Here is a 17963-nt window from a genome sequence, read left to right on the forward strand (position 1 = left end):
AGGCTGAACAACCCCAACTCTCTCAGCCTGTCCTCATAGGAGAGGTCTTCCATCCCTCTGACCATTTTTGAGGCCCTCCTCTGGACCTGCTTGAGCATGTCTTTGTTTTTCTTGTGCTGAGGACCCCAGAGCTGGACACAGCACTGCAAGTGGGATCTCACCAGAGCAGAGGGGCAAAATCACCTCCCTCGACCTGCTGGCAACACAGCTTTTTATGCAGCCCAGGTTATGGTTGGCTTTCTGGGCTTCAGACACTGCCTGAATTTGACTACAGCCTAGGGAGCTAGGGAGAGCTGTGTTCTAGACGTGGCATGCTGTGCACTTTTCATCCAGTGCTCTTAGTGTATTGATAAACATTTAAAGTTTAATGCCACAAGACAGTTCTGGCGTCAGATAACTGTTTTCACTGTTTTACTAGGAAAATAACCATGGGTTAATGCACACTGCTGACAGTACCACGAAGCGCCAATGACTGACTTGGAAATGCAGTCCAAGATATTGGTGCCCTAAATTTGTATTTCATCTCCATTATAATTCTTTCTTTGCTCATTGTCTCTCTAACTTCTGAATCTTTTATAAGTGTTTCACAGGGCATATTTCTTGTTTTGTACTGAATTCAGGCAGCTAGAGTCCATGGATAGTTAAAACTTGTTTTAGGCATTACTTACAGACTTGGAAACATTTCCTAAGCAAATTGTCTCTTCATTCCCAAGGCTTTCTTGGAACATTTGTCAGCTAGGTCAAGATAAATGTGTTGAGAACTGGACTTGATGTAACCATCTACCATTGGCTTGATAGATGCAATTGGATTGACAACTGTGCTTTGGCTGGAAGGAATGCCGTGGGAGTAGGGCAACTTGCCATCAGCCATAAATGTGGTCATGAATGTCTAGCAGGGTGAGCAGAATGAAAGGATGTGCGGAATCCCATAAAATGGAAAAGAAAATCAAAAGAGCCCAATTTGGCATTTCATGAACTTGATCTCCAATTCGTTACTTCTCAGTCAACTTTGCTTACACTGGTGAAATCTTGCTCCAATGGCTGAAGACAGAACTTATCTCTGAACCTTTACAGAAAACACAAGTGTACCCCAGTAAGAGAAGCGTTCCAGGTAGCTCAGTCTCAGTGTAGTTTCAATGAACATACTTAGAAGTTAACTGGAGTGACAGTCTCCCTTTCAAGCTTTCTTACTTCCAAGTGAGCCTTCATTCTATATACAAAGTCTTTAAAATGGCTATGTGTTTTGGTCCTTGGGATTACTTGCCTCTATTCCCTTCTTCAGGCACGTTATCTTTCTATCCCAAAGTGCCATGAGACTCCAGTTTGGTCTGCAAAAATTGATTTGTGCAAACAGAACATTTTCCAGAAGCAGTAGAAAGATCTGTCTGCGGATTTTTAGCAGTTGGATGACTCCTCATTTCTAAACCCTTATCATGGTTTTTACACACCAGTCTGGTCTTCAGAGTATAGTTAGAGTAGAAAGGATAGAGTACTTTTTCTATGAGAAGAAGGGCTGCTCACAAGCTGCAGTTCTTTATCATTTATGTAACCTAACAAATGGGAGGTGATCCAGGAATGCCTTTTTTTTTCTTTTTTTTTTCCTTGACCCTTCTGTCTTGCTATTCTAAAGCGTTAATGCAAGTTTTTCTTTAGGAAATGTGCATTGCGGGAGAACTGACTCTGTTTTAGAAGACAAGCTGTTCAACATTGGACTTAAGGCTATCTAATCTATTGCAGCTGAAAGAGCTCGTGTTGAGGACAGAGGAGGATAGCAAACATCTTCAGCAAGAAGAACATAAAGTTTACGTATTTAGTGTTAAGATGACTATAAGTAGCATAGAAGCTAATGAAATTATTTTAACTTTCTGTAAGGTGTGCTTATGACCTTTGAAGTTGTAAGTAGCAAGGTTGTTTTCCTCTGAAGTGGTTTTCAGTTTTTACTTCCCCTCTTCTAAAGGTTTTGGTTTCTTTCACTGAAGATGTTAATCATAGCATCTTGATTGACACTTGTTTATTCAGACACACAGGTGTGCTTTCTAGCAAATCTATAGTTTTAATTGTGTGAATTTATGAATATAAAAAATTGCTGTGTGACAGTTTCTTATTTTGGTGTATAGACCTAGTAAGAGTCAGTGACCAAGCAGAAAAGTTGTCTGGCTTCTGTTTTGAGTTTCACCGTTAGCACACAAGCATTCCACTTCAGCTAATTCCCTACCTCGTGACAAAGAATGATATAACTCACTGGTCAGACGTGTTATTTCAGGTCCCTCTCTAAACTTGATTCACAGAAATATGAGTTGTTACAGACTAGGCAAGGCTATACCAAGTCCAGATGTAATGTTGTAACTCAGGTTGGTAGCCTTGAAGATCGCCTCCTTTATAGATTCCTACCCATCAGACTAGAGTCAACTGTGACAGTAATGAATTCCTGATTTAAAAAATAATTTTTAAAAAGAATATAGCTGTTTAAAAAGTCAACTTCTTTTATTTGTCTCTGCTTCAAATTTACAAATTGTGAGTAGTGTCATGCCTTAGGCACTATGGTTTCACTGGTGATTTCATTAAGTACATATGTTGGTTTTATTCACATGCTTGTCGTATTAGGTCAAAAATCTTCATTGTTTGTTTAGATAGTTGAACTAAAGCTAGCCTCCAAATCCTAATTTACAGGAAGGATGCTTTTCATCAAACTTGCAGCTTTTTATAGGGACATTGCTCATAAAATTGGAATTCTGCAGTGAACACAGACCTTAAAATACTGCAAAATAAACTGAAGCACATTGTCAAGTATATTAAGACTTTAAATTATTACGAATGAAGGAATATGAAGATTTAATTATTAATTTCAGTGTGTGCTTTTTTCCCCCTAGGTGGCATTGGCAGGATCATCAATGGTGCTTTTATGGTATTGAAAGGTCATCGGTCAATTGTAAACCAAGTCCGGTTTAATCCTCACACTTACATGATCTGTTCTTCTGGTGTTGAAAAGATCATAAAGGTAAGATTAATCATCAGGAAATGTGTTCTTTCAATATTTTGGGAAGAAATACTTTGTTTTGCTCAGCATCTTTCTTTTCCACACCCATCCTGTCTTCTCATCTGATTCTTTTGTAAAGTGGTATGTCTCATTTGCTGGCTAAACTGTTGCAAATTTTTAATTGGGCATTTCAACTTTAAACTCCAACTCAATTTTAAAGGTTTTAGAGATACAGGATAAGATCAGAATTTCCTGGATTTGTACCTTGAAAAAGGATTTTTTTTTTTTTTTTCCAGTTTCATTCCATGCATAACTGAAGTATCATACAGACAGTCCTTCTGGGGAGAGTTTGGTCACAGCTGTAATGTGATCTCCTAAGACTTCTGATACTTTGGGCTAAAATTTAATAAAAATCTTTTCAAAGAGTATTGTTGAGCCTTAGCCTAGCCTGACCTAGCTGAATTTGGCCCAAATACTGCCTGAGGAGCCCTTCTATAATTTTTGTACACACTTCTGCATTAAATCAATTCAACATACCTTTCTGTGGCTTCCAGAGGAAACAGGACTCTTAATACCTTCCAAAATTTGTCTTTTCTCAATTCTCTAACAATGTACAGTATTTTTAGAAAGCTGTTGCCTTTTTATGTGGAATGTAAAGAGATAACAAACTTTGTTATGTTCGGAAACTTTCTTTCCTTAAGGAAAGGCAGCCAATATTGTGGGAGCAAGGCAGAAACTTTTTTGTGATTTCTAATAGCAGAGGTTGAGGATGGGGAGGCAGGGGATTATGCTACACTAATGCACTTTGCATTCTGCTGCCATAGGAATTTTGCTATAATTTAGGTCTATCAACAAGATGAAAGAAACCAGAACAATACAATTTTTAAGTAGGATAATGAGAACTGATGCTGCTTCTAACTATTTGTTGAATGACTTCATAAAACTCTTACCTGCATGTGGCTATAAATGAGGTCATTTGAGTATTAGTAAACGCTTTAGTCAGCTACAAGACTGAACAAACTTGTTCTGCAAAGGAGTGTTTTAGTGGTCTGCAACTTAGGGACCAGGAACTGGCCCAATGCTCGGCTGCATCACTTGCATTACACCTGCTGTCAGCATTTGGATTTCTGACTGTAGTTCAGCTTTTCTTCTGTCTTCCACTGGTACTTAGTTTGCTTTTGTACTTTTTTCTTCATCTATGTCCCTGACAGGTTTGATCACAAATCTATCAAATACAGGCTTTGAACAAAAATGCTTTGAACAGTCTTAGCAGCTCACTGATTTTTCAATTTCCAAGCAGTTAAACTGCTACTGTTTAACAACAGTTTTGCCAAAGGCCTTTTTTTTTTTTTTTTTCCCCCCTTTGGGAACTTGATTCATGCAGCCTGAATTCTCCCATTTCGATTTTTAGATCTGCTGACCCTTCACCCTATGAATCCTTCCTGCATGAGTGTGCTTAGACTGTTGGATTAGCACTGGTATAGACATCCCCTGTGTTGCTTTTGTGTACTTCTGCTAGGGTTTTGGTGAGGGTTTTTTTGCCTAGTGATTAAAAGGTTAGTTCGATTAAGGCTTCAGTCACAGGTTGTGTAACTCTTTCAAAGACACCTCTGCTTGAATGCTTCCCTAGAAGAATACGCCTGTTGTGTCGCAGTACGTGCAATGGAACTCGGGTAGCTGCTTTGAAGAAACTGAATTCCCCAAACATTGCAAGCTAGAAACAAATTAAGGGAAAGGTGTTTAAATTAAGTTTATTAGTGAGCCAGAACTTCTTACCCTTTTGTTGTATGTCATTTTGTCTCAGCTTGTAATGTGCCTTGTTTGGCGATCAGGTTGTTTCAAGGCTTATATCTTGTCCGGTCTGCATGACTTCAGTCTTTAGAGGTACTGTCTTAGTGAACAGTGGTTTGTGGGTGACCATACAATGGTGGTTTCTTCTACATTCCAGCTACTTCTCCATATAGGTTGGAACCTAGTGACTGCCACTAGCAGAAGGGCAAAACAGGAAAAACATGACCAGCATTTCTGAGAGGCTATTTACTGCATTAAAAACATCTGGGAACATAAGTCCTTCCCTTGCATGGCTGCCTTCCTTTCCCCCATATAAATGCTTGATGTGCTTGCTTGGAGAAGTTGAGATGACAAGAGGAGGAACCATGAATAAAAGTTGGAGTTAGGGTTTTTTTTATGTTTTCTTGTTTTGTTAGGTTTTGTTTGTTTTAATCGGTTCCTTAAGAAGTGTCCTTCCTTTTACTGTCCTTCAGGTGTCTTCTAAAAACCTTTCCGGAATTAAATCACAGAAAATAACTTCACTGTGGTTGACTGGTATTCCATTTCCTCAATTGTAGAAACTCTGTGATGAATTAAAAATGTGGATGCAAGTAGTTGTTTGTCTGAGCCCTTAATTTTTAGACTAGCTGGTCTAAATTTAGTACTTCTAGAAGTGAGGAACTGATAGCACCAGCATCAAGGCATGATACAGACAAGCCATTCAGTAATTCCACGTGCTCTGCCAACACATTTGCTATTTTAATACTGATTGCAAATGAGATACAAATTCATCTCGGGCCTAGCCCTGCTGAAATGAATAGTATTCACAAGAATGATTTTGACCTTTGTGGTTATGTTTTTTTTTTTCTTCAGTTTTATTATGTTGTAAAGCACCTGCAAGAATATAATTCAGTAACTCAGTGGTTTACAGTTTGATTTCTGTTACGATTGAGAATGCAGTGAATAAGATGGGGGGAGTGTGAATGTTCAAGTGAGGAGGTTTCAGAAACCTAAAATAAGACTCAACAAGCTCATTAATAAAGGATACTAGAAGCCTTGACTCCAGAGTGTGCTGGACACATCAACCCAGATGAATTGCTCATTGCCTTCCAATTCAGAAACCTGAACCTCAGTAAAATTGTATGGGAAAGCACAGCTGTGAACTCAAATTATCATTTGCAGCAGGCATTCGCCACGAGGGCTAAAGCGATATAAAATAGAAAAATACCACTTTCCCCTCAGTTAAGTGTGTGAGACATTGCAATGTGCTGGCAGGAAGACAAATTGCATTTGCAGGAGAAATAAATGAGGCATTCCCTCTGATGTGTGGGGCTTAAAGGAGGGCCACAGAGAATTACGCAGTTAGAAGACAGTTCCAGAAAAGATAAAATAGAGTGCATAAGGATTTTCAGAAAGAAATACTGTTTTGTATTGGAAATGAAACACTGTGTAACTGAGCACAACTGTTGTAGGTCCTATTTGTTTAAAAAGCAGTATATCAAAGATAGCAAAGTCTATTTGCCCATGTTGCTATGGTGACAGATTAATGTCATTGTGGCTAGCTGCCTCTGCCTAATCAGATAATCTAATATAGCTGGTTTTAATTATTCTCACGCTATGGGCATAACTACTTTTTTGTTTTAAAATTTGGGGATTTGCCACCATGGAATACAGGCAATTCAAAGATACAGGCAATTAAGCATCTCTGCTGAAGGAGAGAACCAGTTTTGTACTCCTCTTTTCTGTTGTTCCTGTTTTTATATCTGTACTCAGGGCATCAGTGAGTAATATTGAGCTCCTTTATCCTCTGACAGAGAAAGAACTTCCTGATAGATTGTTGCTTCAGCGGGATGATTTGCCAACTTATTTTCTCCAATTTGCTTACATTCTTCCTTGACATGGCGTCAGCCAGAGGATGAGAAAAAGGCAAAGGCATTCCATTTACAAAGAAGCCTATTTCAGATGCCACAGAGAGCACTGGACCAGTTGCTGCCAGTTTAAACACTTGCTGATTCTGCCAAGGATAGATTATTAGTCTGATTTCTTTCTGGGATTCTGGTAGGCCCTTGCACTCCCTCAGCGAAACTCTTAACAAGTAGGAATATCAATCTCTAGAGACATCTGATGGTATACAAACAGGTACTCATCCTGAATTCGCTTCACTTTATTATTTATTCCTTCTCTGTGAACAAATCTGTCTCAGAAGGGAAAAGCCTCATTATGGACTCTTTGTAGCTATCTTCTCAATATTTAACACTGCTGTATTTTCTCTGATGCTTGCAGGGTGAGCAGAAAGATGTGGTAGCACTAGCAAGGATGTGGAATCTCCCTGTGCACACTTTAGATGACTTTACATTATAAAACAGACTTTTCCCACGGGGACTTCAGAGCAGGCTTACCTCTCCTCCATTTATATTGGTTCATACAGAATCTAAGACTTTTCTAATTCTCTTGCTTAAAAAAAAAAAGTTTTATAAAACCTAGGACTCAACCTGACACTGTGAAGACTTTTTGAGGAAGGGGCATGCCAGCATGCTTGTCCAGGCACACAGCATGAAGCATTTAAAAGAAGGTATATGCTTCTTAAATACAAAAAGATCTGATCTACTTGCTGAAATGCTCAGCAGTGGGACAAAGAGAGTAAAAGATCTGATAAATTGTGAGAGAAGGTACTGAACATGTGCTAGTTAAATCATCAAGAAGACAGCAACTCAGAACAGTCCTTTGAACAAGTAGTGTTCTATTTTTCTATTCAAAAACTTGGTGTATCCCCAAATCAAATCAACAATCTCACGCGTCCACTGAGGTTGTCTTTAGGAAGTGGAGCATGGGAAATAATTAGGGGATGAAGAGAGATTCTTTCTGATCTCTTGAATAATTCAAAAAGGTTAAGTACAGTTGATGGAAGTCTATACATTGTGGTCTTCGGTTGGGTTTTGTTATCTTCATCCAAACCTGATGCTTGTCCCTCGAGCTATGGGTCTAGTAAGTGCAGTGCTTGAACCAAGCAATGGAGGCTGTCTACATTCTAGTTTCAAGTATTATATTAATGAACTGTACTGGAAGAGTATTTGCTTGAGTACTGAAAATAATAAAAATAGCAATTAAGTACAAATAGCAAATACACCTTGATATTGAGGCATGTTCCTAGGAACAGGCTAATGTAATGCAATGCAAAATTCCTTTGCCTTTGCTCTGAAAGGTAGCTTGATTGCCATACAGAAAAAGGTGTATCTGCAGCCCACTTTAATTTTGCAGTGGTGTCTTTTTTATCTATGTAGCAAGATCATATGTGGAAGCTCTGTTACTCATGAATTAGAGAGGATGCGAAGTAAAGACATTCAAGGTTGGGAGAATTCCAGAATAAAGGTTACCTGTACCTCTTAAATTTGGATGTGCTGAACGAGTAGCTGCAAGATAATCTATTTTGTTTTACTTCCAATATTAAAGGGGTAAAGTCTTACTGTACATTGTTGAAAATCTCTGTGAATACAGAATTACTGGCATTCTCGTGGGCTTTTTTTATAGTGCTTGTCATGGTAGTATCAGATTATGTTGCATGTGTTAACTACGCATCTGTGAGATGAGTGCTGATTATCCCATTTACACAGGCAAAACACTTTTTGTTAGCGGTTTTGTCTACTTGAAACAAAACTTGGCTAACTTCTGTTGGGAAAAGAAATGTTTTTGCCAAAGTCTATCCCAACAGGCCAACCTGGTATAGACAGCTGGCATAGAATTTTTTATTCTGAGCTTGTTAACATGGTAAAACCAAAGCATGACAGAAATCGGATATTTTAAGCAGGACGTTAAGGCAGAATTGTGGATAAGCTACATACTAGCTCTGCTTACAGTAAGTGTTGTGCATCATGTTAACCATCATCTAGAAAGAAGCGATAGTGGTTGTCCAGTGAGTGCCTTAATCGTGTTGCCCCCAAATCTGAGTAAACCTGAGAAAGGTGAGGAGATCCAACTATTATGTTTGCTATGGATTGCCAGTTTCTCAGGGATATTGGTGGATCTTCTTTGGGGCTTTTTTTTCTTGCTTTTCTCCTCCACACCAGGAAAACTGTTGGAAGGCTAGATGGACAGCACAGTCAAGGCTGTTGTTATTGGTGAAATCATCACACTTTGCAATGTAACTACCTCTCTCCACTTCAAAAGTAGCTTTCGGTAAAACTCTTCTCCTTCACCTTTCCCCATTAACTAAAACTGCTGTTGTGGCTGAGGATGTTGAATGCTTTCTTTCCTGCATAACCGTTCCCTAAAGGGAGTAGTGCAGCTCTGCTTTTCACCTCCATACATTCAGCTCTCTGCCTGCTGATCAGGTGTGACTGACAATGCATCTGGATGAAATGTTACTCTGCATCACTGGCACAAGCAACTCTAGTTTCCTGGGAAACAAGTGCCTTCATTAGTGCTAAGACTGTATTGCAGGCAACAAAATATTCTTACTGTTAGTGAGTAAGCATCCCCTATTACATAAAAATAGAGCCCTGCAATTTGGGAGAAATTATTACACAATGAAGTATTGAAATGATGGATAATCTGCAGTGTGAGAGCTTTTAAATTCTGGATGGGTGAAGTAGATGCAGGAAAAACATATTTGTAAAGGAGGAGGGAAAAAAACCCACCTCTCTGGAATACTTGTAAGTATGGGTCTGAGGGGTAAAAATTAATTAAAACAATCTGCAACTTACAATTGTCCTGGGTATTGGCACTTCTGTTCTATTTTGAATGCTTGCAATAGCTTATGAATTCAAAGACATATGTATTTTTTTTTTTCTATTTTCTGTTACAGATCTGGAGTCCTTACAAGCAGCCTGACTGCACAGGGGACCTGGATGGTAGAATTGAGGATGATTCACGTTGTCTCTACACTCATGAAGAGTACATCAGTCTTGTGTTGAACAGTGGTAGTGGTTTGTCCCATGATTATGCCAACCAGTCAGTCCAGGAAGATCCACGGATGATGGCCTTTTTTGACTCCCTGGTGCGCCGGGAGATCGAGGGCTGGAGTTCTGACTCGGACAGTGACCTCAGTGAAAGCACAATCCTGCAGCTCCATGCAGGAGTAAGTGAACGCTCCGCTTACAGCGAGTCGGAGTCGTCTGCCTCTTTGCATCACTCCCCACCACATGCGGCTGAAGAGTCTGATGAAACTGCCTATAACTTAAGGGCCTTACGATCAACTGAATCCCCCTCAGCCAGGGAAGACGTGGCTTCCCGTCAGCAGAGGCTCTCTGCACTGAGAAAGTATCAGGATAAACGTCTCCTGGCCCTTTCCAATGAGTCTGACTCTGATGACAATGCATGTGAGGCAGAAATCGATACAGACCTTTTTCCACGACCACGGTCCCCGAGTCCTGAGGAGAACGAATCCAGCAGTTCCAGCAGCAGCAGCAGTACAGAAGATGAAGAGGAACTGAATGAACGACGCACATCTATGAGGCAACGCAATGCACTGAGGCGCCGACAGAAGGTGCAAAAGGAGGAAAGGACTAGCACTAACACAGAGAATGTGACTCCCTATATAGGTGAGGACATCTATGATTACCCCCAGATCAAAGTAGATGACCTTTCTTCTTCTCCAGCTTCTTCACCAGAAAGGAGTTCAGCCAACAAAGAAGTTCTCAAAGAAAGGACGTCTCCTTGTTCAGACAGTGAATCAGTGGAAAGAAAGATATACAGAGCTTACAAATGGCTTCATTATTCTTACATATATTCAGCTAGTAAAGATGGTGAATCCTCCAAAGGAGATGGAGAGAATGACGAAGGGAAACCAGGAACTAGTGGAAGGCATAGTACAGCACACTCGCTAAATAAGGAAGATGCTAGGAACTTGAGTTCAGTAGTTCCTCAAGGTTCCCCAGCTCTTTCTACTGAAAGTCACAACAAAGAAACTTTAAAAGAATGTGGCTTGATAGAAAATTCTAGTAATGGTCAAGCTCATGAATGTGACAATCAGTGGCGGATGGAGGGTCAAGAAAACACATCTGAAGACACTAGCAGTGGAGGTATAGAGCATTCTTTTGAGACTAAAAAGCTCAATGGAAAAGCTAACTTCAAAGGGCTAAATAGTTGTACTGAAGAACCTTGCATTCAGACTGCAGGACTTGTGGATCAGAAAAATAGTCAGAACTGTCAACCAGCATCAAGCCATCACTCACTGGTCCCTCCGTTCTCCACTGTTGCCATCTGTAGCATGTCGGGCCACTGCTCCAGAAACCAGACTGATGACAGTGAGGAGAGGAGCCTCGACACCTCCTGTGTTAACCACAATAACGGCCACTTGCATCTCCGCCCTTCATGCTTTAACAATGGACAGAGTTTTGGAGAGCAGGAGACTCTGACACAAGGACTACAGGTGCACTCAAATGCTGATAATGGCAACCTTGTACAGGTGGATGTGACCTTGCACAAAGACTACTGCCTGTCTGAAATGGGCTCCAACAGCTACCACGTGAGCACAAGAGAGGATACTGCTGACTTGCATCCTACAGGCAGTGAGAGCACTCAATCTCTTGGAGGACTGAAAAGACACAGAGTGGAGTTGGAAGATGCAGATTCAGAGAGTTCATCCTTAGAAAAGAAGTTAAAAACATGATAAATGCAAATGTCTGTCGTAGTGTGCACTCTGGAAAAAAAAAAAAAAAAAAGAAACGGAAAAAGAAAGTATTAAAAGCACATAGAGCTTGGGTCTGAAACATTGCGTTTGATTCTCCATTCCATTCTTCAGTGGGTCTGTTTTAGATTGCCAATGGTTCATGCTGTATAAAAATCCAACTTACTCCTTAATGAGACTGAGTCTAGTGTACCCATACAAGGTTCTGTTTAAAGTAAATCCTTATTAAGACGGTTGAATGAATTATTCTTGTGTGAACATGTGTCGTTTGTTCAGCCAGCCAACCAGGATGACTGCTTTAAGTTTTAATTGTTCTTCTAAGAAGGAAGTTTTCCATACTGACATTACACATTACAGGCTGAAGAATGGTCGAATTAGGTCACACTGGTGGTAGCTTGGGGTGTGTTTCTTGTTGAGGAAAATGGGGAAGAAACCTTTCTGGGCCCTTTATTCTGCTTCAGAAACTAAAGAAATGCAACCATTAGGGAGGATATTTTCAGAACTGACTGGTAGCTTTGGAGATGATACTTCATAAAGCACTTGCTTCTGATACAGTTCAGTGACATTATTTTTATGCGAACAGAAAAGCTATAGGAAATGAGCCTCTTTCCAAAGTCAACTTTAGACTGTTCCCATGGTGACATTCAATTTTGTGGGTTTTTTTAAAGAAAGGAACTGAATAACACAGTGTCATCACTATACTAAAATGTGATTGTTTGGCAAGAGGAGGTATTATACTGTAGGCCTCACTCTAACCAAGGGCTATTAAAAATCAGGCACTGAAACATGCCTTTCTGTGAGCTTAACACATGGAGATTCACCATCATCATTAAGAATATGGCTCTGAGTGTTGGGATGTATCTTGACTGTGCCCTCCCCGTCCCCCATGTGCTTACTTTTGGGAGGCAGTAGGCCAAAGAGAAAATAGTGGAAGGATGGGCAATATAACTGATGCATGTTAACAGCAACACTTAGTAAGGTCTGAAAACTGGTGTTTTAGCAGTTTTCTTAGCCCAAAGCTCAAAATAGGTTGGCATTGGAGATCAGGGTTGATTTTCCACCACCATGCTGCAAATATTTAAAACTGCAGATGGGTAGATGGATTCAACAGAGCTGTGTGTGTAAGGGAGAGCTTCAGAGAAACATCCCCATATGTGAGGACACCCAGGACTCCAAGCCTGGGAATCAGAGCTTGAGCAAGAGCGTAGCTCTGGCTGCCAGCTGCCGTGACCCAGTGTACTGTTCAGGTGGACGGAGTCCATCCTTGCCTGGGCTCTGTTTTTAATGGAGTACTTAGTGACTCCTTTCAGTTCTGTCATGCTGAAATTGGCAGAATTGCACTTGCTTCCCTAGCAACAAGGTAAGAGGAGTCAGTGTGTGAAGGGTAAAGAAACCACCTATAAAGGACATGAAAACTATGTGCTTGTGCTTTGCAGTGCTGACAACAGAAGAAGAGGCTTCTTTTGACCCCAGTAATTGTCACAGGCTTTCAAGCCCAGTATTGAGGAAGGGCTGGATTATTTTAAGGAATAGGAGATTTTTGTTTTCGATATGACTTTAGCAGTGCACTGCTGTAGAGCACTGCTCTCAGAATAATTATTTCATATGCACAGCTACCTGGTACCTGGGGAAAGAAGGAGGATGCCCTGTTGAAACATGATGAGAGTAAAGGAGCGCTTCAGAAGGGATGCTGGGAGGGAAAGGTATGGGAGGGAGAGTGAAGAACATGAGCTGAAGAATTTTCTTCCAACTACTTGGAGTAAGATATGGTATGTAGTATTTAAGAAGCATGTAAAATGGCTGAAAGGGAGGGGGATGTTTTCAAATACAAGTGAAAGTGGCAATAAGAACAAGCTGATGCATTGTTATCTTATTGAAAAAAATGTTCTGTACTGATTACATTTTAGATCACTTGCAGTGTTTTCCTTTGTTGTATATACAACTTATTGTAAATGCTGGTTTTTAGCCAAAATCCTGAAGTTGCTGAGTCAAAGGTTTTTTATTATTATTTTATTTTTTAAAAGTTCTTTACATTACAAAACTTCCTCAGCTGTCACTTCTGCCCTTCTCTGAAGAATGCCCAGCTTGGTGGTTAATGAGCATCTCCACTCTTCTTTGACATGGTCATCTTTTCTTGTGTTTTCTCAAAAGCCTTCTGGTCTCACTTTCTGGTTCTTTTGTTTGTTTTCAAAAGCAGAATAAAAGCTCCCTGGTTTGGTGTTAATGCTCCTCTACAGGCTCTGGGCATAAAGGTTTGCTGTGGTTTCCGGAAAGACAGATTCCCATGCTGTCTGCGTGCTTGTTATTTGTAGTTTGTGTCAAGCAGGAGGAGGAAGGTAGGCTGTGATCTTAACCTTTTGTTCACAGGAAATTTTAGTGCACATAAGAACTGTAGCTTCTGAATTGGTGGGTTCACCTTCTCACGCAAATAAATGTTATCAGCACTAGGCAGCTGCATTATCTAGAAAAGACCCCAAAAAAAGGCAAGCAAGCAGCAGCATGTCTGCTGGAGGTGGCCACCAATGAAAAGAGCTGTTCTTTGTAGGTCGCTTTGCTTTGTCACTGGTCCCGTGTCTCTGCCCTCACCCCGCTATGGTGGGTTGTGACCATGCTGTGTGCCGGCGGTTTCTGGGGCTGCCTGGTCTGAGTGTTGCTGTATGCTTGTGACGGTCACTCCCCGTTTCTGGGGAGAGTAAGCCGTTTGGTTGCAAATCTTATAAGTTTATCTGAAGAGGTTTCACCTTCTCTAATAATCTGTGCCATGTACTTAGAAATGAAAAGCTTGTGTAAATATTGAACTACCTTGTTAGCCACTATTTATTTATCATGGAACTTGTTATGGCAGGAAATTTGCTAGGCCAGGTTGTACAGTTCATCTCCAGAAAACCTTATCAGTGGGAGAGAAAAACTCTCCCTATGTCTCTTCATAACACTTCGGACAGAGATAGATTGATCTTTAAGTAAATTCTTTTTGATGTTCCTACAAGCTCACAAGCTATGTATTTACTTAATTCAGCTTTCTCTGTTTAAAGCGTTAATGTCAAATCACCCTGTTTGTGAGACAGTCAAAGCTGACTCTTCCTCTGAAGCAGGCAAGCATGAGGCTTTTCTGGGCTGGGCTGTTAACCGCTTTCAGAGATGCAGGAGGATATGCGATCTATCTAATCAAAGTTCTGCTGGGGTTTTTCCAGCTCTCAAGTGATCCTCTTACCAAAGCTGGCAAGTCTTCTCCAAGGCCAGTGGCTCAATGGAGACCACGCTTTGCTGTTGAGGAGCAGCTGTCGTGCAGACAAAGCACATGTGGAAAGATACACCTGCCTTGAGGAGGGAAGAGCACAGGGTTTTGACCATGGGCATAGCAGTTGATTGCAGGATGTTCTGAAATCCAGCCTGTCTCAGGTGGAGTAGTAATTGGGAAGGACAACTTATTTCAGAAACTTTCTCCAAAAACCGCATTGGATTTTTTTTTTTCCCCTGAAGTTTCATATAGAATAAGTCATTGAAACCTGGTGCTAATCTCTGTTTATAAGCCATGTGTCTTGGTAACTAGAAAATCACTCTTCCTCAAATACTTGAGGAAGATAAATGCAGTTAGGTCTTCAGAGATCTTGTACTTTCCTGCATTGTCACATCCTAGTGAACACACAGAGGTCTCTTGCTCACAGTGGCCATCAGAAGCTGATGTGGCTTGATATTACTAAGGCGTTGGGATGCTTTCATTTGCAGTTATAATTTATTTTGCTCTTTGTGAACAACAGCAAGGCAGGATTTTTGTTATTACTTCATTGAGTTAAAATGCTCCATGATAGTGAGTTTTCATCTCTTTTACAGGCAGTACTGTTGAGAGAGGTACCCTTTACACCTTTTGCTTTCTCTGATTTTCACCCACTCGGATTCTCTGAATGTCTTTGCCAGACCTGGGAAGCTCAGTGCTCTGCTGCAGGGTCCACAGAGTACTGAAGAGTAGTGCAAATAGCTGCAGCAACTGAATTTCTGTGTGGATATGCACATAGTTCTTCAGGAATTCTTTAATAAGTGAATTCTAGCACATACATAATTTATAAAACACAGCGCACTCTTGCAGCTGTGTCAGGGTGCACTAATTAGCCCAGCTAATGCTATACCAGTATGAACAAGAACTTTGTTTCAAATACCTACTGAGAAAATGGCAATTCTTTAGTGGGGAAAAAACAAAACAACAAAAACCTCAACAAAAAACCCCACTGGTTATGGCAGGTGCAAGGTTTCCCAAAGTTTTTTTCAGCGGTTGTGCAGGTCGAAAGCAGTGAAATCTCGAAAGAGATGACATGACGGTGTGTTGTGCTGTCGTAGGAAATCGGCAATCTGAATTTGATTTTTGTGCTCTGCCTGATTCAAGTCAAGGACTTGAACTTGGGTCTCCTACCTTTCACTTGAGTGTCTGGAGGCATCCTAAGCATCAGCCTATTGCATTATTCAGGAGTGGGCTTTGTTCTTCTTTTGTCTGAAATGCAAAGGGAAAAGGAAATGGCAACAGTTCCACAAAGACTAGAGCAGGGCCTTGAGCCCAGCTCTGTTTGTTTATAGTTTGCTGAGAAAATGCTAGAGGATTCTTTCTCCCTTCTCCACCTCATGTGATCTTTGGTCCAGAGAACAAGAGGGGGATGCTGACCCAGCCTTGTATGCATCCCATTTGTCTTGAACATGGAAGAATTGTCCTTTCCTAATCGGACGGAGTGTGTATGATTTTTTTATGATTTTCCTGTAGACACGTAATACCAACCTCCTAAATGAGTGCCCAAGCCAGTGAGCTGTTTGTTCTGGGATATGGCTGGCAGGCTCAGCTTTTCTGTCTCATGAATATTTTTCTGTTCAGTTCTAGTCTCGAGTATCAGCCAACACCTATGCAGTGCTGGAGCTGCTGCCCAGATGTAGGTTGACATTGTTGATGCTTTTAGAGGCGATTGGAGTTGCCCCTTTGAAGCTACTGCTTGCACACTGGCTGTTTGGAAGTAGGTGGTGCGAATGAGTAAAATACATTTTGTATGTTCCTATAAATAGGCAAAAACTGCCTGAATTTGAACTTTTGATGGGGGACCACATCCTTCACAGCCAGACTTTCATGATCAGATGCTACAGAGTTGCTCATTTCTTTGTAGAATCTACCCCTGGGACTATGAGCCAGTGGTCTGCAGCATTTTACTTCACAAACCACAGCTGCTTATAGCAGCATTAACAGCTGAAACCACCAGCTCCTACATACTTACAGGGTTTACATTCTGGTCACTTCAAAATGGTCAAACCATATGCTCTTTGGGAAAATCTTGTGTCTAAGTGTCCTGCTTCCAGAACAAAGACTAAAAGAGTCAAGGTCTGCTTTTCTGGAACAAAACTTGCTTCAAGGAAATCCTGATGCAAGTTTTTAAAGCTCTTTGGCTTTAACTCAGCATTTGAGGTTGAATACTCATGAGATATATTCTGAACCCTTTAAAGTGTGGATATACGGCAGAAAGAGAAACAGCATGAGCTTCAGAACTGAATTCTGTCAGGGAAGGGGAAAGGACGTGAAATGTATTTAAAAGCAAGCAAACAAAAAAAACCTCAATAGCCTAAATACCAATTAGGGTCTGAATAGAAGTCCATCCCCTGGTTCCAAGTCTGGTTCTTAGAAGCCTAAGCAGTCTGTTACCAGAAGCGACTTACTGCAATTGAGCTTGGGCAGCTGCAGATCACCGAGAAGCCACAGCCACACCTCACAGCACCCTGTGAACGGGTTGACCGCGGGTGCATGACCCAGTCACTCCTCCGGTCTGCAGCCTGCAGGGAATGAAACAAATGGTTGTCAGCAGCAAGGTTGCCCCTGACTCTGACCAGCTGATTCTGCCTCTTTCTTTGTACAGTGCTTTGGTTTAGCTTCATATTACCTGGGACGTGCTAAAGAAAGAGCCCTAGAGGAAAGCGCTTCGGGTTTAGTTCATGTTTGCCTTCGGACCTTGGAGGGAAGTTGTGGGGCTTTATTTCAGGGTGATCTTTATGTGGCCTGTTAAAATGAGGAAAGAAAACTAATGCATCCATTCAGGAGGAGCAGAGAACTCCAAAGCAAGGGCTTCCTCTAACTTGCTCTTCCCCTTCCTGAGGTTTCTACGTCTCCTGGAGGAGCCCTGTACCTTTTTCTTCCCTCTAGGATCTAGAGAGATTCACAGCGTTGTGTGCCTAAGAAAGCAAAAACGAAACTGTCCCCAGTTCAGGATGTTGCAATACTCTCTACTTCAGTGACATTTCCAGTATATTACAGCCACATCTGGCATTTCCTGGCTTGGATTATATCCTCGAATACAATTTTCTCCAAAGCATGAGAAAAGTCTGCTTCCCACCTATTTAAGCTTTAGAGGGAGAGAAAGGAAAAATGATCTAAGCTTCAGCAGTCTTGGAGTGAAAGGAAGTACGTGCTTTGAGCTGGTTATAAGCCCTCTTTAAACTCTCGGCATTCCCAAGGTTTGCCTTTCACACACGCTGACTCTGCGTGCAATGCGCTTACCTGCACGCAGGGACAACAGCAGCAGCCATCCTGTATTTCCTTTAATTCAGGATGAGAACTGAGAGTTGATTCAG

At 41.1% G+C, this 17963-nt stretch overlaps 1 protein-coding gene and 1 long non-coding RNA gene across 3 annotated transcripts in view; one reads left to right on the plus strand and one right to left on the minus strand.

Annotated features, from left to right (window-relative positions):
* Positions 1-11618, plus strand: part of DCAF5 (DDB1 and CUL4 associated factor 5) — a 74320-nt gene extending 62702 nt beyond the window's left edge. For both annotated transcript variants that reach the window (XM_074824387.1, XM_074824388.1), the window contains exons 8-9: positions 2871-2998; positions 9549-11618. In XM_074824387.1, coding sequence (XP_074680488.1) covers positions 2871-2998; positions 9549-11354 — 1934 coding nt within the window. In that variant the 3' untranslated portion in view covers positions 11355-11618. The remainder of the gene's footprint in view (positions 1-2870; positions 2999-9548) is intronic.
* A 4128-nt stretch (positions 11619-15746) lies between these two features.
* LOC141923361 (uncharacterized) lies at positions 15747-17394 on the minus strand. The gene is made up of 3 exons (XR_012623271.1): positions 17276-17394; positions 17055-17168; positions 15747-15855 (listed from the first exon to the last, which is right to left on the minus strand). It is a non-coding gene; the product is annotated as an uncharacterized LOC141923361 (long non-coding RNA).
* Positions 17395-17963: the final 569 nt, after the last annotated feature.

The sequence above is a fragment of the Strix aluco genome, chromosome 4, assembly GCF_031877795.1.
Source record: "Strix aluco isolate bStrAlu1 chromosome 4, bStrAlu1.hap1, whole genome shotgun sequence".
In the NCBI taxonomy this organism is placed as follows: domain Eukaryota; kingdom Metazoa; phylum Chordata; class Aves; order Strigiformes; family Strigidae; genus Strix; species Strix aluco.